Genomic DNA, 22,576 nt, shown 5'->3' on the forward strand with positions numbered 1-22,576 from the left:
TTTCTCCCCAAGGTGGTGTTGCACTTCCACACCAGTCAGGACATTTTCCTACCTGTCTTTTACCCTAAGCCTCATGCTGATACCAGGGAACAGCAACTCCACTCCCTCAGTGTTCACCGTGCACTAGGTTTTTACATCAAGCGCACTAAGCCCTTCAGAAAGTTGAACCAGCTGTTCATAGCGGTGGCAGACTGGATGAAAGGACTCCCGGTCTCGTCTCAAAGAATATCCACCTGGATCACGTCATGCGTTCGCACATGCTACGAGCTGGCCAACATACCAGCCCTGGCTCTTACTGTGCACTCTACAAGGGCCCAGGCCTCGTCAGCGGCATTCTTGGCCCAAGTCCCGATCCAAGAAATCTGCAGGGCAGCAACTTGATCCTCGGTGCATACCTTCACCTCTCACTATGCCATCGTCTGACATGTCAGAGATGATGCGGCTTTCAGTAGAGCAGTGCTACAGTCAGCATTTCCTTAACTCTGACACCACCGCCTAGGTAGGGCTTGGGAGTCACCTAATTGGAATCGATATGAGCAATCACTCGAAGAAGAAAAAAACATTATTCCCTCTCATAACTGTTCTTTGAGATGTGTTGCTCATGTCTATTCCAAACCTACCCGCCTTCCCCTCTGTTAGAGTTGCTGGCAAGAAGGAACGGAGGGGGCGCTGGGTTGGCAGGGTCAAATATTGAGCGCCAGGAAGGCGCCACTGCAGGGGGCTCCACCGCCAACCCAATGATGCTGCTAGGGGAAAATCTTTCCGACAACACCTAATTGGAATAGACATGAGCAACACATCTCAAAGAACAACTGTTACGAGAGGTGAGTAAGCGTTTTTGTTTTTCAACCTGTGGTCCGTGGACCCCTGGGGGTCTGCAAAATGTCTGATTTCCAAAGGGCTCTGCACTTCCATTCAAAAAATTTTAGGGGTTTGAAGATTGAAAAAAAGGGTGAAAACCATTGCACTAGAAGCAGGGGACACCCAATGAAACTGACAGGCAACCCGTGAAAGGAAATAAGTTTCAGCACACCACATAACCAGCCTGTGGAACTCATTGCTACAAGAGCATAGCAGGAGTCAGCAAGGACTGGACATTTATATGGATAATGAGAGCAGCCACAGACACTGCACCAGAGGTATAGCAGCTCCAGGGCACATGCTGACCTCTCATGGGGTTACAAGGAGTTTCCCCTATGGGCTGGGTATTACATTATTGTCCCCTATGGGCTCCTTTCACCTTTCTCTGTAGCATCTGGGCTTAGCCATTGTTGGCTAAAGGATACCAAACTAAATGGACTGTTGGCTTCGCTTGGTCTGGGATTTCCTATGCTCCTAGGATGCTTCCTTATGCCACCAGGGGCACCATCCTGGAGCTGGCTTAGGGAAGTTGGTCTGTTACTTCCTCTATCATTGGCCAGGCTTTCTAAAACCAGGAGAGGGCAAGTCGTGTGTGCGCTCGGTTTGTGCCCTTCAGTTGCAGGTAACTTCCTCCAGAACAGCAGGATTGCCCTGCAGAACATCACCGCCCGGCCAGTGGGGCTGTCTCTCTTGTGAGCCCAGCCTCCACCACACAGCGCGCGTTGCTCTCACACAAACACAATATCCAGCTTCATGCAGACGTTCAGAGGACGCCCCCTGTGAGCAGCGACGGAGCCTGGCGCCTGCCTGCACCAGAGCTCAAGCAAGGGAGCGGCTGGAACCAGCGAGCAGAATGGCCTGTGGCCTGCTTGCAGGGGCTAGAGGCTCGGAAAGGAGCCAGCACTGCTGGGACTCGGGGCCCTGTGTGAGTTGGGGGGCTCTCATGAATTGCCCCAATGCCCAGCAAGCCGCTGGCTGGCGGCTGTGCATGCTCAGAGCGCCCAGGCACCATCACACAGTTTCCATGAAGCTGCCTCCTCCTCTCCAGCGTAAGCACGTAGGCTGGAGTGTGGTGATGGCGCGGTGACACGCAGGCTATTTTAGGTGCTGGGGCAGATAAGATCTCCTGCACTGCAGCCGGGAGCTGAGCAGCCCTGCGCAGCATTCACAGCCCAGCCTACCGACTTGTTTGGAACCAGCCCACTGTTTTTCCATTGACAGGGGATTATCGCTGCCCTGAGCCCGGGGCAATGCTATCCATGAGTCAGGAGTACTATGTCCGTGCCTCCAGCCTGCCCCTTCCTCCCCACTGACTCCAGCCCCATGCCTGGAGAGCTTGGCGTGTGCGTTACAGTGGAGGCTCTGCACCCAGAGTGCCCTGCTTCAGGCCAGAGCTGGGGGCCGGACCAAAGCACGAGGGGACTATCAGACAGGCAGGAGGGCTCAGACACGGAATCCAGTTAGGGAGCGAGCTGTTAGCGGGTAATAAATGGGTAATTGACCCCAAGCGCCCAAGGCCAGCTGGTCCAGGGGTCTTCACGCTGCCCTGCCTGGCGCTGCACAGAGCGGCTGACCCCTGTGCCAAGCCAGCGTGGAGCACAGGAGTGAGGGGAGGCCGCTCAAGGAGCATTTCCACCTGCTTTGCATGGAGGCCAGAAGGAGCCAATCAGCAGCCTGGCTCTCTGGGCCCTCCCTGGGCTTTCCTGCTTGGGCAGGCAGACTGGACTGGTGAGGAGCCAAGGGGCTAAATGCCTGGCGGGTTATTTTATACCCGCACCAGGAAACAAAGGGGCTGTTTGAAACTTGTGGGTATAGGTTCAAATGCCTTTACATGAGTGGGTTTGTTCAGATGTCTGTACCTGTACTGGGGGGAGGGGTTCAGTCACACATGGGGGAGTTCAGATGTGTGTACCTGTACGGGGGGGGGGGGTTCAGATGGGCTTGCCTGTAGATGTGTGTGTGTTTAAACCCCCAGTCCAGTCCTGGGAAGGAATTCACCAGCTTGCTGGCGCCGACGGCTCCAGGCCAGCCATGTTCTCAAGGCTGGCTCCAGAGGAAGGGGTGTCTTGCCCCTGCACCCTTCCCCAGTAACCCCAGCCAGCATCAGCAGATATGGGTCTGGTCCCATTCACAGGGACACCTGCCCCATGGAAACAGGATGCTGTAAGCAGCTGCTCTCTGAGCAGAAACAGAAACCAGCGCGCCAGCCTCCTCTCCAGCACTTGCGCACATCACAGGAAATGTGAACAGGTCGTGGCTCAGAGGCCCCAGCCAGCTCCCTCCTGTCACCCACCTCACACTTAGCAATAAGCTAAGCAGAAGTTTCTAGTACCAGAGGACAGCGACACCCAGGAGAGAGAGACAGGCTTGCTGCCAGGGGGGTTCTGAACAGCATAATCCAGCAGCTGGGAGAGCCTGCAGTGGTGGGCTCTGCACTGCACAGGGGAGCCACCAGCTCGGAGAGCCTGTTGTGGTGGGCTCAGAGGAATCCTAGTGCCTCCCTGTGTGCAGGTGGATTTTGCCCAGCACTGGAGTGACTCCTGCTCTAGGCAGCCTGCCATAGCAGGAGGGGCGCCACTGCAGACTCTGCACAGCATCTGCCAAGCTCTGAGGAGCCCCGTTGCATCTTTGTTGAGATGAGAGTCAAGTAAGTAGGACAAGTTTTTCTGCTGGGGGAAGCGGGACTGTTGGGGTCTGGCGAGCTCTGGTCCAGGGGCCTGTTCTGAACTGATGGGCTGCATGTAATGAAGAAATGCATCCGATGAAGTGAGCTGTAGCTCACGAAAGCTTATGCTCAAATAAATTTGTTAGTCTCTAAGGTGCCACAAGTACTCCTTTTCTTTTTGCGAATACAGACTAACACGGCTGCTACTCTGAAACATGTAATGAAGAGGGTGCTTTGAATACCCTGCCTCCTGCCTGCTGTCAGATGCCCTAAGGAGGAAGGAAGGAAAGCATGCAGCTGCAGGCTGGTCAGCCCTTATGCCAGGGCAGCAGGGCCAACACGTGCCCTGCTCGGTTGCTGTAGCTGTGTTGGAGCCCGTTGGCCGTGGGCCTGGAGCTGTGTCAGAGGAAACGGGGGGAGCCGTGACTGTATGATGGGACGCTGTGATAACATGCTCGTCCCATTCAGCCCAGGCGCGCAAAGCCCTTTACAAACAGCGATGAACTAAGGCTCACAGCCCTCCCTGTGAGATTTTTTTAATTTCACCCACCACTGAAATGCAGCCACCTCTGGGGTGTAGTGCAGCAGCTGCCTAAAATCTTGCAGCACCACCACGCCCCAGTTTGGCACTGGAGGTGAAGGGGGGGCGGGTGGCAGCAGGGGAAATTGACATCCCGAGGGGCTAAATGGTGGTTCTAGTGCACAGGCAACAGGACAAAGTGGCCTGCCATGGCCAGCTGCCGCTGCTGGGAGTGGGGGACAGTTAGCTACACAGGGCCTAGATCCCCACAGTTGCAGTTGGTCACCAGCCCTCTCTTGTAAGAATTATTCTGGGATCTTCAATGACCACAGACAGGCAGGATCCTGGGGTGCTCTTAGGCACGAGATCTCCATGGCACCCGTGATCACTGCCCTGAGCTATTCCCTTGGGCCTCATTAGGTGGGGCAAATGCAGTGCTGGCCATTTCACATGGCTCTCCCCACAGGCTGGCTGCCCTGACCTTGCAGCCTGCCTGCCTCAGTGGGGCTGTGGCGTCCCTGACCCAGTTAATGGGGGAGGCCCTGTCCAGATATGTCAAACTCTTCCCTGGCATGACCCTGGGGCGATGCCCTACTGCCATAAGCCCCCAGTTTCCCTTTGTGTTGCAGCAGGAGCCTCTGGGCTTGGAGTGTTCCCAAGCCCACCTAGCCTGCAACATGCTGGGGCTGGTTAGCCCCACTCAAAAGCCCCAGTGCAGCAACTGGGCTGCAGGTTAAACCAAGAGCAACGACACAGAAAACCACCCAAACAAGGCTCCACAGGCCCTGTTGGCCCCAGTGTCCGGAGGGCCCAGTGGACCTGTTGCCCAGAGGACATCTGGAGCCCGGGGCACAACACTTAACAGCCAAATGGGGCCACTTTATAAACATCTCCGAGGCTAACGTACCAATGAGTGGGGGGTTGTGTGTGTGAATAGCTACCGTGAGCAGCCAGCCCCAGGAGGCCACCATCTGTCATGCCATGTAGACCTGGCTGTGCAGAGCTCAGGGCACGCCCCACCCCAGGGCTGTCCTCGGGCATATGCAACATACGCAGCTGCGTAGGGCACCTGAAAATTTGGGGCACCACTGAGTCTTAGTGTCCACCCTCCTGGCTTTCCTATCCCTGTTCTGACCCTTCCTGCAGGCTCCCACAGCAGGCTGCTGCAGCCTGATGCCCTCCTTGGGAGGGGACCTAGTAGTTAAAAGTGAAAAAGCCTCCAGATGCCAGACCTATTAGCACACCATTGAAACTGTTAAAGAGCCATTCAAGGGATAATGAAGCCATTTAACAGGCATTTGCCAACCCCTGGGGTATATACTGTCAGTTTCTGACTTTACTGACAAAAAGAGTTGTGCATGACTGTAATATTTACTCAGAACATGTCAGTCTACAGGACCTTAGTTTAAAATTTGCTTTAAAAATATTTCATTAGTGTGTTGGTGAAGATTATAAAATCACATCCCTAAAAAAAAATCCTTGCATAGATTTTTAGATGCACGATCATCTTTAGCCTTAAATGCTTGCATCTTCAGATATAGAGTTTTTTAAATAAATCCTTCAAAAGACCACTCTTATCTAAAATACATATTTTAATTACTATAGTAAAAAAAAATATGCTTCCAAAGTCTTCCTGCCCTTTCTGTCTATCCCTTTCTCCCTTCACCGCCTCTCCCCTTCCCCTCCCCCCATTGAAGAGAGCCTTTAAAGGGACAACACCCCTTTCCTTCCAGATAGCTGGACAAAGTGTTTCCCTTTCTTTACTTCTATCTGATGAACCAGTTTAAAGAGAACCCTCCAGCAAAATCAGTACCTTTTAGTAAGATATAAAATCCTTTGTTATGCCTAAAATCTTTGGAAACATATTTTTTAAAAAGAACAGGAGTACTTGTGGCACCTTAGAGACTAACAAATTTATTTGAGCGTAAGCTTTAGTGAGCTACAGCTCACTTCATCGGATGCATTCAGATAGTAAGATACACACACACACACAGATAAGCTGGAAGTTACCGTACACATCCGATGAAGTGAGCTGTAGCTCACAAAAGCTTATGCTCTAATAAATTTGTTAGTCTCTAAGGTGCCACAAGTACTCCTTTTCTTTTTGCGAATACAGACTAACACGGGGGGCTACTCTGAAACCGTACAAACTCTGAGAGGCTAATTAGTTAAGATGAGCTATTATCAGCAGGAGAAAAAAAACTTTTGTAGCGATAATCAAGATGGCCCATTTAGACAGTTGACAAGAAGGTGTGAGGATACTTAACTTAAGGAAATAGTTTCAATAAGTGTAATGACCCAAAAAGAAAAGGAGTACTTGTGGCACCTTAGAGACTAACACATTTATTTGAGCATAAGCTTTCATGAGCTACAGCTCAGTTCATCGGATGCATCCGATGAAGTGAGCTGTAGCTCACGAAAGCTTATGCTCAAATAAATTTGTGAGTCTCTAAGGTGCCACAAGTACTCCTTTTCTTTTTGCGAATACAGACTAACACGGCTGCTACTCTGAAACCTGTAATGACCCACCCACTCCCAGTCCTTATTCAAACCCAAATTAATGGTATCTAGTTTGCATATTAATTCAAGCTCAGCAGTTTCTCCTTGGAGTCTGTTTTTGAAGCTCTTCTGTTGCAAAATTGACACCCTTAAATCTTTTTAGTGCTTTTAATTAGGTACCTTCTGCATGTCCATTCTGCGTGAGGGAGAGAGTATGAGGATCTCTGCGGGGAACTGTGACTCTCCGTCACCCTGAGGCGGGCCGGGCATCTCGTTAGCCTTTGCTGTCTCATACCTCCTCACCTCCTGCCGGGCTGCGAGCTCGGGCTGCCTTCGGGCATAGGGGCACCCATTTAATAATACTGTGTAGGGCCCCATAAATCCTAAGGACGGCCCTGGCCCACCCCAGCAGGATGTGGCTCTGGGAGCCAGTCGGCCATTTGAAAGCCTCGCTGAGGGACAGCAGGGTGCCTTGGGTAGCCCTCAGTGTGGGGTGGCGGCCAGGGATCCCCCAAGACTAGGGGTAGACAGGGAGCAGTGCAGGCAGCAGCCCACAAGCTCAAGCATTGAGCCATCCCTTGGTTTTTCAGCTTTCTCTCCCTGCTGCAGAAGGTCAGAGCTGTTTGCTGAGGCCCTGCTGGTGCCCGGGAATGATGGGAAGTTTGCCCAGCAGGATGAAGCAGCTTATCATTCAGTCCAGCCCAGCTGCTGCCATGCAGGCCACTGCCCCCCTGCAGACAGGTAGGACTCATGGCCCCTTTGCAGCCCTGAGCAGCAGTGAAACGTGGGCTTGGAGTTCCCAGCCTGTGCAGAACAGCCCCATCCTGCATCCGTCCCACTGGGGCTCTGCAGCGCCCCCTTCTGCTCTATGCCTACCCTGCCATCGTGCCAGGCCTGCAGGCTCAGCACAGAGCCCTAGGAATCAGCCTCTTCCGTTGCCGGCAGGACATGCGTGGCTCAGGTTCCAGCCTGTGCAGCATCACTGTTCAAAGCCGCCAGAGACCCTGCATGTCCTCCAGCGGTGAGGGGGGCAGGGGCCTGGCTGCCCAATGGCCAGACCTGGCTTCTCTAGCATGGAGGAGCAGGACAGGGCACCGAGCAGTTGTCTTTAGCGTGGGGAAGGGCTGGCAAGATGCCAAGGCTGCAGGCCCCTTGGGCACCGGTGACCTTCTCGTTTTTCCTGGCTGGTTTGCACAAGGCTCCTCTCCCCCCTGCGCTGCTGTGCACTTACAGGGTGTCCTTTGCTGGGAGCCCAACAGTGTTGATCCGCCTGCTCTGGCCCAGCACCCAGCACAGGCTCAGTCTGGGAGGAGTGAGGCGGGCAGGAAAGGCTGGCACCTCTCCCTGCACAGAACGAGGGTTGCATTTCACACAGCTCCTGCCCCATTTGCGCTGGGGGCCTGCGTCTGAGCCAGGGAGTGCCCCAGGAGAGCTGGGCTGGCAGAAGCATGCAGAGCCTGTCAGCGAGGCCCACAGGCAGAGCGGGATGAGAAAACAGGCTGGTTCTTGTCTTTCCCAGCAGGGTCTGAGAGCACCTGGGGCACTGGGGGGCTTGGCTTCAGCTGAGCCAACCTGCTCCAGAAATCCAGGCTGTGCTCCAAACAGGCAATTCTATTCCCCCTCTATTCAGCACTGGTGAGGGCACCATCTGGAGTACTGCGTCCAGGTTTGGGGCCTCCCCTACAGAAAGGATGTGGACAAATTGGAGAGAGTCCAGCGGAAGGCAACAAAAATGATCAGGGGGATGGGACACGTGATTTACGAGGAGAGGCTGAGGGAACTGGGATGATTTAGTTTGCAGAAGAGAAGAGTGAGGGGGATTTGATAGCAGCCTTCAACTACTTGAAGTGGGATTCCAAAGAGGATGGAGCTAGGCTGTTCTCAGTGGTGGCAGATGACAGAACAAGGAGCAATGGTCTCAAGTTGCCGTGGGGGAGGTCTAGGTTGGATATTTGAAAACACTCTTTCACGAGGAGGGTGGTGAAGCCCTGGAATGGGTTACCTCGGGAGGTGGTGGAATCTCCTTCCTTAGAGGTTTTTAAGGTCAGGCTTGACAAAGCCCTGGCTGGGATGATTTAGTTGGGGATTGGTCTTGCTTTGAGCAGGGGGTTGGACTAGATACCTCCTGAGGTCCCTTCCAGCCCTGAGATTCTATGATTCTATGAACTCAAGGGCATGAGCAAAACCCGAGTGACTCGTGGCTGGCGGGGCCTGGAACCAAGGCCTCTGGGGAAGTTCTGTACGGTGCAGAGCAGACACCCCACCCTTCCCCCAGCACTGCTAGAAACCCTGCCCCAGCACAGCGCCACCCAGTGGTCATCTATAGCCCCTGCAACTGGGCAAGTCCCACAGTGCCAAACGCAAGGGGCCGAGCATGGGGCTGACTCACACCCACTGAGGTTGCATGGGTGCGGGGTATAAATCCGAGCAAGGCCCCTGCAGTGGGGGCTAGTGCTGTGCTGCTGACCTCATGCACTCAGACCTCACAGCCAGGCCCCAAAAAAAGCATGAGATTGGCTTAAAATCTTTCAATTTAAAAAAAAATGCTAATACTTGGGTGGGGGGGTGTCTTTGTCTGTAACTTTCTGAGGTGGGAGGGACCGTGCTCTCTGGCTTGGGGGAGGGGGTGCGCTCCAGCTTCAGGGGTTGCACTCTCCGGCTTCTGGGGTCACGCTCTTGGCTTGCAGGGGGTCGCACTCTTCAGCTTTGGGGCCGTGCTTTCTGGATTTTGGGGCTAGCCACCGACTCTTTTTCCTGAAAGCCCCGATTCTCCAGCACCCCTGGCTCTGGGATCTGGGGCTCGAAAGAAAACACGACCTCCCACAAGACTCAGCACACCACAAAGGCCGTTCCTGCACATACCCCTTCTCTGGGTACCTGCTGGGAGCCATGGGCCTGCTCACCCCGGCACTGCTCTGCCCCTCTCGCCAGGCCACAGGCGTGCCCCCGTGGGCGGGGAAGGGCAGTGCTGTGCTCTGAGGTGCTGTGGTCTCTCGGCAGGTCTGAACAGCTACATGGCAGTTGCCTTGTGCTCTTTCCCCGCGGGTGGGGAGGTGGAGGCCGTCCTGCAACCAGGAGAGCAGCTGAACATCCTCTCTGAGTAAGTCCCACATGGGAGCAGCCTGGCTGCCCAGGGCTAAGCCCCAAGTGCCACCCCGGGGCCGGACAGGAGACTGAGGCCTCCCCGGCACTGGGTGCTCACGAGGCTGTGCCTGAGCCCTCATTGTATTGTGCCAGGCTGAACCAGGTTGGCCCACAGGGGCTCTGCCCCCCCCCCCCAGAGACGCATGGCCTCTAAACACATGGCCACAGCACCCAGTGCTACAGCCTCCGGCTTCCCCAGGCCCTGGGGCGCCCTAGGAGAGGCTCTTGTCATGTATTTTCCATGCCCTGCAATGCTGCCTGCAGGGACATGTGCTGGAGCCTGCCTCTGGCCTGGGGCTCACACGGGGCCCTGCTCTCTGTCAGGTGCCAGGACGTGGAGCTGTCACAAGGGAGCAGCCTCTGCTGACCCATTCCTGGCTCCCAGCAAGCCTCATGCCCCACGGGAACGGCGTCTGGCTGTATGGGGAGCTGTGCCCTGCAGGCACGTTTCAAGCTCCCGTGGCATCGAGCCCCACTGCTTTGATTTCAGGAGCCCTCAGAAACTCACGACACAGTAACAAAGAGACCCTTGGTGAGCTCAGTGGGCTGAGATGGCTGGCTGTACGTTGGAGGGGGAGGGGATCAAGCCATGCAAGGAGCTGCGGGGCTACCAGCACAGCACAGCCATGGGCCTAGGTTGGAGGCAAGTGGCCGTGGCATTCCTGGAAACTCTTCTCTCTTACAGGGATGGGGAATGGTGGAACGTGGTGTCGCTAGCCACCGGCAAGGAGTGTTCGGTCCCCAGCAGCCACGTGGCGAAGGTGTGGCACAGGTAGGAGCCCACAGGCCTGGCGTTATCAGTGCTGTGGTTTAGTGCTGTATCACGGCAGTGCGGGGCCAGGGCTCCTGGAACTGGATGATGCACAGACACAGGAAGGCACCGCTCCTGCAAACACTCCCATGCAGGCAGGTGCGGTGGGAATGCACAGGAGAGTCTTTGCAGCTGGGTGAGTCACCCCGCGGGGCTGTGCCAGACAGGCAGTGGGGCTGGAACAGCACCTGGGGCTCTGCAGGCCGTCGGTACCCATGGACTCAGTGCACTCAGGCAGTGCTGGGGCCCAGAGCCCCACCTAGGTGCCTCACGGATGCAGGGCTAGGGAGGAGGGGAAGCAGTCCCCATGCTCCAGGCCACCCCTCCTGTGCTTGCAATGGGCTCAGGGCATGGGGGCCTGAGATGGGCCCTGTCCCCAGGGTGAGGCTGGCGCATGCAGGGGCCACCCAGCTGCTGTCGGAGGGTCAGCTGGGATGTGGTGGAGGGGGTCGGGCTCTAGGTGAAGTGCAGGCAGCCCTAGAGCTGAGCTTGCGGCAAACTCTGCTACGCAGATTGCAGGGAGCTGCACGTGCCCCCACAGGCTTCCTGATGCACCTGAGACCCCCTGAGCGACACCCGCTGAGCCACAGCTTCCTCTCCCCTCCCCCCAGCTATTGTCTCCTGCTCCTTTGAACAGAACTGGGGCTGAAATGCAGAACACGGACCCCACTAGATGCAAAACCAGTGTCAAGCCACTCGGCCCTGCTCCTGGCCCTTTTGCGGCGATTCTCCAGAATACGCTTTGGCATTTTTCCATGGGGATGGTGTTGCTGAAGCCTCAGCGTGGTGCCGGGGGCTCTGTGGCGCTGACTGGGGGCCGGGGCCAGCGCTCCAGAAGACGCAGCCTGACAAGTTGGGTTCTTGGCTGGTCTGAACACCGTAGTTAGCTTCCTGGAGACCATGTTACGCCCTGGCCACTGTGCCATTGAGTCCTGACCACGTGTGGGCATGGAAGGCACCTTAGGGTTCCTGTGTGCAGGGGAGGTGTAACAGTGCTGGCCTGGCCCGTCTGCCTTCCTACATTCCCCTTCATGGCAGTGTTGCTTTTCGCTGCCGGTCTCTGAGCCCACGCTGTGTTGCTGTGTGCCATTAGCCAGCGCAGCCGGTCCAGCCAGGAGGCAGCTGCATTGCGCTGCTGGGTGAAGTCCCCCACGGTGTGATTCCCACCAGAGGAAGCCTAGACCAAGTGTAACGAACAGCCTGGCCATGAGTCTAGGCCCCAGGGAACATGTGGCTCGGGTGGAGTCCACGCAGTCTACCCTGCAGTCCGTCCCCTGGCAAGGCAAGGCTGTCCCCATAGTGGGGGAGGGCTGAGCCCTGCCTGCCCTGGGGGGCAGCTCTGCAGTAGGGCAGGGTGCTGGGATGGCATAGGAGTGGGGCTGCCTGCTGCCAACCCCCGGTGCTCAGTGTCCTGTCATTGCTGCCAGGTGGCTGTACGAGGGCGTTAGCCTGGAGAAAGCCGAGGAACTGCTGCTTCTGCCATGCAACCGCAGCGGTTCCTTCCTGATCCGAGAGAGCCAGACCAGGCAAGGTAAGTAACTCCACAGAGCTGCTGCCAAGAGCCCACCACTTGCCAGCCGGGCTGGAGCAGAGGGGCCAGGAACCATGGGGCTGGTTCCTCTTGGTGAGCAGGAGTCCTGCAGCGAGATGCCTGGGCGCTGCCCCACCCACGTGCCCACCCCTAGGCTGCCAGCCTCACGTTTGGGCAGTATCCCAGCTCCAGAGCTCACCCCACAGCGCCTCCTGCCATGCCCAGGCTGTCCCTGTTGGGGGAAGGGCTCCAGGGTCACGGAGATTTCTGGGCTGCTGCCGTCAGCATGGCTCAGGACAGAGTCTAGCCTGGGCTGGTGCCTGTTTTTGGGCACGGGCTGGTGCCTGAGCAGGGAATTGCTGTGCACCCCCAGCCCAACCTGGCCTCTTCCCCAGAAGGCAGCTGGCCACTCTTGTGGGGAATGACAGAGACGGGGCAAAGGGCTCTCAGGGCCCAAGAGCATGAGAGCCGCAGCTACTGTCAGAATTGCTGCTAAAAGGCTGCTCATTGATACACACAGCCGCCAAACTGGCCCCCACACATCCCGGTGGGAGCACAGAGCCTGGGGGTGGGCCTTTGCTGCTCGCTGCTTGGGGCTGCATGCGAAAGGGAGGGCTGGTGTGAGGGGAAGTTCACCCATTGCGGTGGCTGTTTGGTGGAGCACGGCTCTGCGAGGCAGCAGTGCACCTGTTTCCACTGAGGTCAGATCCCTGCTCTTAGGTGTGATGTTGGTGCCTTCCAGTTCTACGCTCCTGCAGCGGGCTGGGGCTGAAATGGCCCCAGCATAACTTAGAGCAGCCCCGGGGCACAAGCAAAGATTTCACCAACAATCCTGGGCCCCCTTAAAATGTTAGCGCAGGGCTGGGGCCCAGAACTGGACCTTGTACCTTTCCCTAAAAGCCCTGCTAAATCAATCATTAGCGATCCAAGGTGTGAGCTGGCTTTCTGCCAGCACTGGCCACTATGCCAAAGTGCTACTGCTGCATAGTGACAGCCCAGCAGAGCAGAGCTGAGTCAGGCCTGGGCAGAGCTGCCCAGGACTGTTCGGTCCCAGCTGGCCCAAGGGAAGCGCTGGACGCTAAAGCACAAGCCATTTAGAAGTGGAAGCCTGCCCCTGCACACGTCAGCTGCTGCGCATTGTGCTCACGGCTCCCGTTGCCTTCCCCAGGGCCACTCACGGTAGGAAGCAGGCGTCTGCTGGCTCAGGGGCCAGATGAGCAACGGTTTCAAGGGCTGAATTCAATAATTCAATGTGTTATTTACTGAGGCCTCCTGCCTCATCTGCGGTGCACATGACAGCAATGTGTAGTGCAGTGGCCTTATCTCCGATCACTCACACCTGCAGCTTTAGCTCGCTGACGAGCCCAGCGGTTTCCTGAGTACACTGGGTTTGTGTCACACTTCTCTCCCCCCCGCTCCCCACTGCCCCCAGGCAGAAAGCTTCCTGCAGCATTCAATTACCAGCTTAGGAACTGAAAACCTTGCTGTGCGTGCTGTGACAGGAAAGCAACCCCGCCACTGGGCTGGCCATCGTGCAAGTGTGCTTCCCGCAGGCAGGGCTCCTTGGGCTAAGCGCACAGCCCAGGCCAGGCCAGGCAGCCAGCTGGCTCTGGGCCCCGGGCTCAGGCCCTCTGGAGCAGGTATTCCAAGGACAAGGGGATCTCGCACTTTACCTGATGGGGGGGGCAAGAGAGAGGGGTGGCGTAAGGGTGGCAAAGCCTATCTAGGCCATCAGCCCCATGGCTGTCCAGCAACTGATCAGCTTGGCTTGTGGTGCAGAACATGGGACAATCAGACCCCAGCTTGTGAAAATCCCATTTTGCTTCTGTCAGTTGGCTGATGTGCCCAGTAAGTCTGTTCCCCGCACCAATCAGCGTTCAGTGTTGAGCACAAACACAGGGCTCTACCCTAATCTGCAATGGTCCTAACCCCCCAGGGGCTGCTCAGGCCGGGGCCTGCTGCCATGGGGTTGGGCCCAGTGCAGTTGCAATGAAGCTGACATGCTGGTGTGGCAGGAGGCCCCTGCCCCAACTCGGAGCCGTGTCCTCAGCCGTGGCAGTGTGCTGGAGCCAGGGCACTGGGTCATGACTGCTCCCCTTGCAGGCTGCTACTCCTTGTCGGTCAGGCACACCAACCACTTCTCCTGGGACTCCATCAAACATTATCGCATCAACCGCCTGGAGAACGGCTGGCTCTACATCGCCCCACGCCTCACCTTCCCCAGCCTGCAGGCGCTGGTGGACTATTACTCCGGTAACAGCCCAGGCTCTAACGAGCCCCTGCCCCAGTGGGAAGTGGGCCATCAATGTGCGCAGCCCAGGGCTTGCAGGGCCCCACGGACGCTGTGGCGGGGGGAGAAAGGGTGACTCACCAAGGAGCTCGGGGTGCCAACCTTACCCCGGGACAGTCAGAGTGCAGGGACTGGGGCGGTAGCCCCAGCCCCCCAAGTCCTACCCAGCCTGGGCTCTTAGCCCCATTTTATTGGGGTGGGGGGCAGGGGTGCCATGAATCTAGGAATAGGCCCTTGTCTTTAGGGATGGTGCTGCTTGGAGCAGGCGTAAGTGCCCCGGGTTGGTATCACCCCTCAGTACCTTTTCCCCTCTCCCAGTGGCAAGGCCACACCATGGGCCCTACTGCTCATGCTCCAGTGAGGAGCACGCAGCCCAGAGCCAGACTTGGCCACGTCTGACTGCGCTGCCCCCAATGTACTTTGGGGGGGCTGCATGCTCCTCCCTGCTTGCCCCAAGTCAGTCCCCCTGTGCGTGTGACTTGCAGGGGTCACGGCTGCAGAGATGTGTCTGAAAGCAGTCCCGGGGGTGCTGGGTGTGGTCTAGCAGCCCAGCACCACTTGGCAGAGTGCTCCTAGCCACCCAGCAACGAGCAGCCTGCACTACGTGACCCCGAGCAGCAGCGCTCACGGCCCGGGCCCGGCTCTGCTCATTTCCAGCTGCCCCTTGGTGTGAGCAGGGTGCCATCCTGCAGCCGGGCGGCCTGTCAGTGCAGCTGGCACCCCAGCAGAGGAGCATGAGTCTGGGATACACGCAGGGTGTGCATGTCCCGGGGGCAGGTGAATGGGACACCATTGCTGATGCTCCCCGTGTCTCTGCCCCAGAAATCGGGGATGGGTTGTGCTGCCTCCTCAAGGAGCCGTGCTTCATCCAAGGAGCAGTTCGAGCCCCAGCCCAGAACCTGGCGCTGCCTGTAGTCATCAACAAATCGGCTCTCAACTGGCAGGAGCTCGACAGGTAGTAAGCTGCTTGCAGGAAAGGGTGCTGCCCCTCACTCGGGCGGGGGCTGAACGGCTCCACGGCTCTTTGGGATGGCAGGAGTGGAGACCTCCTTGTGCATTGGGGAAGGGAGAGCCCTGCTGTGGGGGGACCTGCAATGCCCCCCTGCCCACTCCTGGCCCATCTGGGTGCAGGATCTAGGGTGCACAGCTCCCCAAGGTCTGGGTGCTGAGCAGGGAGGGGGCCTCCAAGGACCCACCAGACACGAGGGGATGCAGCAGCTCAGGCTGGGGCCTGTCTGCCTCTAGGCTGGTGCTGGTGCTTAGCCTTGGTGCCGGTGATGGTGATGCTGCACTGGCTAGAGCAGGGGGCAGGGCCAGGTCTGGAGGGTGCCAGGCTGCTGGTGAATAGCGTGACTGTCCTAAGCATCCCTCTCTTCTGTCTGTCTGTAGCTCGACCCTGTTTTCGGAGGCTCCGCCCACAGAGGGGGAGTCCCCACTCAGCCTGGGCCTACGGGAAGCCATTAGCTCCTACCTCTTTCTGACGGAAGAGCTGCCCCCGGAGAAGGGCAGTCTGTGGAAGAGCACCTGAGGGTGCCGTACCCAGCACATGGCGCCAGGGGCTGTGGGGCTGCAGTCTCAGCTAACCAAGCTGCTTCCCCTGCCCCTGGACTTTTACCCCACACACGCACCATATAAATGAGTTGCCTGCTGCAAAGTAATTTATTGCAGCAGCATTGCTCTGAGCTGTCCCCCCGGCTGGCCTTGTCTCCTGCTTGCACCCAGTTGGGTGGCTGGTTGGGTGGGGAGGTCCTGGTGCTTTGGGTCTGACTCGGGCCCAGCTGGGCCTGGATCCACCGCTCGCCGCAAGGAACCTAGCGCCTGCTGCTCGGAGTCGCTCTCTCACCTCCACTGCTGGCGGCTTTGGCCGAGTAAGCTGCTGCCTGGAAATCCCAGCCCGCAGGCAGCCTCTGAGGGCACCTTACCGGGCCCAGCACCCTGGGTCCAGTGGCCAGATGGAAAGGATTTGCTCGGAAGAGTTTTTGGTGAATTATAATGCACAGAGGCCCTGTTATGTGCTGTGTGTAAGAGAGTTCGATGCCAGTGAAGGTGACGGACTGGCCCTGCCTAACACTGAATACAAGACAGCGATGGGCCAGAATCAGCCTGCGCCCCCAAGTCCTGACCTGCATGGTCCATCCACAGCTCTGCCAACTCTGGACTCACGGGCCCTCCGAGCACCAGCAAGGGCTAGGGTTTGCACAGAGAGCTGGGGCCATCGCCACTGCACGCTCCCGTGTGTCCGACGTCAGCCTGTCATCTTGTGCCTGCAGCAGCGAAAGACAAGAGTTTGTCTGCGCATGCTGCAGAGACAAGCTCCCCTAAGCCCTAAAGCCAGGCCATGCAGCCCTGTAAGACACTGGCCCGGCCCAAGCAGTTCATAAACTAAAGGTGCCATGAGCCTGAGGCCAGGAAATGGCCCCCAACTACTGAGCTGTATCTGTCAACTGAAATAAAATGCAAATATTGAATAACTGAGCTGTGTCGTGTGGCAATGGCACCAGCTCACCCCACCCCCACCCCATGGCAGGTAATGGCCCCAGGGCAGGACATTCACGCAGTTTAGCTCATGAAATGTATCCAATCCACTGTGTAGAGGCTGCATTTCCTGATTTCATGTAAAATCAGCATGTGAAAAACTGGCTGAGGTTTGGGCTAGGGGCCACGCAAAGCGCTCGCTCCTGGATCCTGGCGAGGGCGAGCCCAAGGGCTTTGCCATATGGCTGTCGGGGAGTTGCTCTCTCCTCCGCAGCTTCCATAGAGCCCTCAGACTCCTGGGCTTTTCCTACCACTCTGGGACAAAAGAAAAATCCAACAGAGTTTTGATATTAACCAATTTAGAGTCAAGAATTGAGAAAACCCTGTCAGACACGTCACAAGTGCTCCCTTAAGCCAGGTATGCCTCCAGCTTTCTGGTCCTGCTCTTAGTCAGGCTCGGTGCAGCCTGGCCCCCGCTGCCCTCAGCCAGTGCTGCCGTTTCCCATACTGGGGATTACGGAGCTCTCTTCCAGCCGGACGCTGAGCCGGGTCACTGGACATGTTCTTGGGGGCAATTAGGACTGCCAACAATCCCGGCTTGGCCGGGCATCTCCCAGAATCACTCTCCTGGTGGCTACTGCAACCAATCCGGGAGATTTTAATAGGCTGCTAAAAGTCCGGTCAGCAGTGCAGTGGGGCTAAGGCAGGCTCCCTGCCTACCCCGGCTCCGCACAGTTCCCAGAAGTGGCTGGCACGTCAGGCTTCTAGGCGCAGGGGTGACCGGGGTTCTCCACGCACAGCCGGACATGCTGGCCGCATCTGGGAGCCACCCAAAGGAAACGCCGCCTGGCCAGAGCCCGCACTCCTCACCCCCACCCACACTCCAACCCCCGGCCCTAGGCCTGGGCCCCCTCCCGCACCCAAACTCCCTCCAGAGCTCACACCTGGCATGCCCTCCTGCACCCCAACCCCCAGGCTCAGCTTGGAGCCCCCTCCCACACTCTAAACCCCCCCAACGCCCTGCCCCAGCCTGGTGAAAGTGAGTGAGGGTGGGGGCGAGCCAGTGACGGTGGGAGTGAGTGGGGGCGGGGCCTCAGAAGGGGCGGGGCGGGGCGTTTGGGTTTGAGCAATTAGACACTTGGCAACCCTAGGTGAAATTCAGACCAGTCAGAGCGTGTGTTTACAGTATGGGGCCCTGGCCAGTTGGGGGGCCTCCCCAAAGGCAGGAACTCTGGCCCCTCCCTGCCCTTCCTCTTCCCTCTGATGCCCCCACCCCCTGGCAAGGCCAGAGGCAGGAGAGCACTGAGCATATTGCCCCTGTGTGGAAACCCCCCCCCCCCCCCCCCGTATGGAACCCGATCCCCTCGCACCTGTGCAGAGCTGCATCACCAGCCCCTCTCCTTCCTGCATGGAGTTGCCCCCCACAACCCCTCTCTGCCCCCTCCCTCCTGCACAACCTCCCCCCCGTCTTTGTCCCACATAGAGCTGCTCCCCCAGCCCCTTTCTTTGTCCCTCCCTCCCGTGTGGAATGACCCCCCACACACACAGCCCCTCTCCTGCTTCCCCCCTGCATGGCGCAGGTTTGGCCCCCCCCCACAGCCCTTCTGCCCTCCCCCATGGAACTGCCCCCTCCTGCATGGAGCTGTTCCCCCAGCCCCTTTCTTTGTCCCTCCCTCCTGCACAGAACTTGCCCCCTGCCCCTCTCCCGTCCCCTCCTGCCTGTGGGGAGATGACCCCCCCCCACACACACAGCCTCTCTCCTGCCCCTTCCTCCAGTGCATTACCCCCACCCAGCCCCTCTCCTGCTCCCTCCCTCCCATGCAGAGCTACCCCTCCCCCCCACACACAGCCTCCCTCCTGTGCAGAGTTGTGCCCTACCCCCAGTCCCTCTCCCTCCTACGTGGAGCTGATTCCTGCCCCCTGGCCCTTGCCTCCCTCCTGCCCCACATCTGATATGCTGGAACTGCTCTATGTGAAGCCAGCCAGGACTGGGGGGGTGGCGCAACTCCCCTCAGGGCATGCTGTCCATGGCAAGGAGCCTTCTCTGCTACAGTCTTCCTGGGTTTGACCTCGGAGCATTCAGCATCCCTGGTCACACTGTGCACTTCCCCCGGCGGTCGACCTGGACGGGACCCCTGGGGAAGCCCAAGGGCCCTGCATGCCCACTCCACAGTCAGCATGTAAAACAGAAAGTTTATTAGTTGACAGGAACACAGCGTAGAACAGAGCTTGTTAGCACAGAACTCAGCAATATTCAGCAAAGTCCATTTGGGGGGGGGGGGGGGATGCCAGGCCAGATGCTCTGGACTCCCCACTCTGCATCCCAAACAGGAGACTGCCCAGCAGCCAACCTGCCCATTGCCCCTTCTCCCAGTCTTTGTCTCACTTCCTGGGCAAAGTGTCACCTAGTTGCATCCCCGTCCTGGGTCTCAGGTTACAAAAGGCAGCATCCAGCTCTTATGTGCAAGCAACTGGAGTGGTCTCACCTGCCCCCAAGGGGCTCATCACACTTATTTGCACCACTTAGGTATTGGTGCAATACACAGGGAAACTGAGGCACACACATTCATGCAAAACAGTAAGACTCACATATGTTTATGTACAACATAAGGGAAAACCCACGCTCTTCACACACCTCCAGCCCCTCTCCTCCTCTCTCTCCCACATGGATTTTCGCCCCCCCCACCGTGCAGAGCTGCCCCAGGGCCCCTCTACTTCCCCCATCTTCCGACATGGAGCTGACCCCTGGGTCGCTGTCCTGCCCCCTCCCTCCTGGATCTGCCCCTCCCAGACCCTCTCCGCCTCCTCCCCCTCCCTCCCACATGGATTTGTCCCCCAGGCCTCCTCCTTCCCACATGGACAGTAGCAGTGCACTGGCCCTTAAAGGCGGGCCTGCGCTCCCATTTTGTTCTGGTCGAGGTTGCTATATGTTAGGAGAAATTGTTAAAAGGCAGATAGATGTCCAACTCCCACTGGCAGTGACCTGCCCGCTAGCCTTTGGAAATCTCCCTTGGGGGTCATTGGGCTGCCTTAGCAATCAAGACTCACAGCTGCAAGTTATTCTGGGTATCTAAGCAGCATCACTAATTGAGAGAGGCTGCTCCTGTCCAGCCCCTGCCATGCAGGACTTCATACCTGCATGCGGCCCTTCAGACAGGCTGAATATTGTGGAAAGGAATCTGGGGGTTATAGCGGATCACAAGCTAAATATGAGTGAACCATGTACCACTGCTATAAAAACAAACATCATTCTGGGATGTATCAGCAGGAGTGTTGTTGTAAGCAAAACACGAGACGTAATTCGTCCGCTCTACTCCACGCTGATTAGGCCTCAACTGGAGCATTGTGTCCAGTTCCGCACCCCGCATTTCAGGAAACATGGCAAAAAATTGGACAAAGTCCCAGAGAAGGGCAACACAAATGATTAAAGGTCTCAAAAACATGACCTGTGAGGGGAGATTGGGTTTGTTTAGTCTGGAAAAGAGAAGATGGAACAGGGACATGGTAACAGTCTTCAAGTACATTAAAAAGTTGGAGGACAGTGAAAAATTGTTCTTAGTCTCTGAGGGCAGGACAAGAAGCAATGGGCTTAAATTGCAGCAAGGGCGGTTTAGGTTGGACATTAGGAAAAAAAATTTCCTGTCAGGGTGGTTAAGCACTGGAATAGATTGCCTGGGGAGGTTGTGGCATCTCCTTTGTTGGGCATCAGGGATGGTCTAGACCAGAGGTTCTCAAACGGGGGGGGGCAAGGAGGGTGTCACAACGCTATTACAGGGGGTGGTGGTCATGAGCTGTCAGCCCCTGCACCTAGCAGGGCTCCAGCTGACAGTCATGCATGGAGAGCAGCAGCTGCTGGCCAGACTCCAAGCTCTAAAGGCAGCACTTAGCACAGAGGTCTAGGTGGCATGGTGGGAGCAGGCGTGTCATCACTTTGAGGGGGGAAGGGGAGGAGCATCATAGCCTGAAATATTTTGAAGGAGGGCCCCACAAAAAAAGTTTGAGACCCTCTGGTCTAACTAATACTTAGTCCTGCCTTGCGTGCAGGGGATTGGACTAGACGCCCTCTTGAGGTCCCTTCCACTCCTATAAATGTTACACCTGGGAGCTTAACACTCAGTTCCCACATTCATAGTCAGGCAGGAAAACAAGTGGACAGATGTTCCCCTGCCCTGAGCCATGGCTTCCATGGGAGCTTCAGGCCCAGGGGCAGGGCAGCAGCACTGTGTTAAAAGGCTTCCTACATCGGATGTGTGCTAGCAACTCCCTCCGCCATTGATCCCTGCTCTTTCCCTGGCCCTCCCCACTGCTGGAGGAGATTCTCTCACCATGGCAATGCCCCAACTCGCTGCCCTCAGCCTCCTTCCAGCTCCTGGAATTGACACCTCCTCATCCAGTGTTGGGAGAGGACTACAGCCACCCTGATCGAATTGGCCCTGTCAGCACTGGTTCTCCACTTGTGAGGTAACTCCCTTCTCTTCATGTGTCAGTATATTTATGTCTGCATCTGTAATTTTCACTCCATGCATCTGAAGAAGTGGGGTTTTTACCCATGAGAGCTTATGCTCAAATAAATCTGTTAGTCTTTAAGGTGCCACCGGACTCCTTGTTTTTGTGGATACAGACTAACACGGCTACCCCCTGATACTTGACACCATCTAAGTCAAATATGATGATTTCTGAACATCTTACATAGAAGAAAAAGTTCTACCACTCCCAAATGATCGGACACATGACCTCCCAGGTTTATGAATATTTCAGATCTTACCCAAATACACGCTACAGCTAATTCTTATTAAACTAAACTAAAATTTATTAAAAACATAAGAGTATGGTTAAAAGACAGGAGTTCAATTAATTTAGGTGCACATTCATAGCAGAGATGATGAGCTATGTAGTTGCAAAGAGTTCTTTCAGAAATAGTTCATAGGTTATATGTCCAAATATCATATTCAAGGCGTACCAGCATAATGGGGTTCTCAAACTTCCCCTGATGAAACCTAAGCAGATCTGAGATGGCAGAATCAGGACCCAAGGTACCTTTTATACAATTTCATGTCTTTTGACAAGGTGGGACTCCAAAAGTTAATTAGCATGACTTTGAAGGAGGTCCATCACCGGTACTTAGCTATAGAATTAACATAAGGCAATTTGCTTGTTCCTCTACCACTCACAGATTATTTGCTGTACATTTCAAACAGAGATGAATACAGCGAGAGCCCGTATTTACAATTCATTTAAATAGGGCGTTCTTTTGACCTCTGAATTATCAGAGTTATCAGAATACAGCATAGACAGGGACTGTTGATTACATTGTCAACACTACTCATACATATGTAATTGCTGGTGAGTATTTGCTTCAGGTTGGGGGGCTGTCTGTAAGAGAGGACTGGCCTGTCTCCCAAGATCTGGGAGAGCGAGGGATCATTTTCTAGGATAGGTTGTAGATCGCTGATAATGTGCTGGAGAGGTTTTAGCTGGGGGCTGTATGTGATGGCCAGTGGTGTTGTGTTATTTTCTTTGTGGGGCCTGTCCTGTAGTAGGTGATTTCTGGGTACCTATCTCGCTTTGTCAGTCTGTTTCCTCACTTCCCCAGGTGGGAAGTGTAGTTTTAAGAATGCTTGATAAAGATCTTGTAGGTGTTTGTCTCTGTCTGAGGGACAGGAGCAAATTCGGTTGTATTTTAGGGCTTGGCTGTAGACAATGGATCGTGTAATGTGTCCTGGATGGAAGCTAGAGGCATGTAGGGAAGTATAGCAGTCAGTACATTTTGGGTATAGGGT

The 22,576-nt window shown here is 56.3% G+C and overlaps 1 protein-coding gene across 3 annotated transcripts; it reads left to right on the forward strand.

Moving 5' to 3' along the window:
• The first annotated feature begins 1,600 nt into the window (after positions 1 to 1,600).
• SLA2 (Src like adaptor 2) lies at positions 1,601 to 16,792 on the forward strand. 3 transcript variants are annotated; one of them, XM_038369730.2, is made up of 8 exons: positions 1,601 to 3,508; positions 7,136 to 7,286; positions 9,546 to 9,645; positions 10,375 to 10,461; positions 11,928 to 12,031; positions 14,135 to 14,284; positions 15,144 to 15,276; positions 15,711 to 16,792. In XM_038369730.2, the coding sequence occupies exons 2-8, from the start codon at positions 7,196 to 7,198 to the stop codon at positions 15,847 to 15,849; spliced, it is 804 nt and encodes a 267-aa protein (XP_038225658.1). In that variant the 5' UTR covers positions 1,601 to 3,508; positions 7,136 to 7,195; the 3' UTR covers positions 15,850 to 16,792. The 3 variants fall into 3 exon arrangements, with proteins under 3 accessions (XP_038225658.1, XP_043351716.1, XP_043351717.1); XM_043495781.1 differs by having other exon boundaries at positions 1,622 to 3,508; positions 7,155 to 7,286; XM_043495782.1 differs by lacking the exon at positions 7,136 to 7,286 and having other exon boundaries at positions 2,932 to 3,508.
• The last annotated feature ends 5,784 nt before the right edge of the window (positions 16,793 to 22,576 follow it).

Source organism: Dermochelys coriacea, chromosome 13 (assembly GCF_009764565.3).
Source record: "Dermochelys coriacea isolate rDerCor1 chromosome 13, rDerCor1.pri.v4, whole genome shotgun sequence".
In the NCBI taxonomy this organism is placed as follows: Eukaryota; Metazoa; Chordata; order Testudines; family Dermochelyidae; genus Dermochelys; species Dermochelys coriacea.

Excerpts from the sequence above, each read along its gene's own strand:
- SLA2 (XM_038369730.2), top strand. The coding sequence starts at position 7,196 with ATGATGGGAAGTTTGCCCAGCAGGATGAAGCAGCTTATCATTCAGTCC. Across the intron at positions 12,032-14,134 it reads AGAGAGCCAGACCAGGCAAG|GCTGCTACTCCTTGTCGGTC; the intron begins GTAAGTAACTCC and ends CTCCCCTTGCAG. Across the intron at positions 14,285-15,143 it reads GCTGGTGGACTATTACTCCG|AAATCGGGGATGGGTTGTGC; the intron begins GTAACAGCCCAG and ends TCTCTGCCCCAG.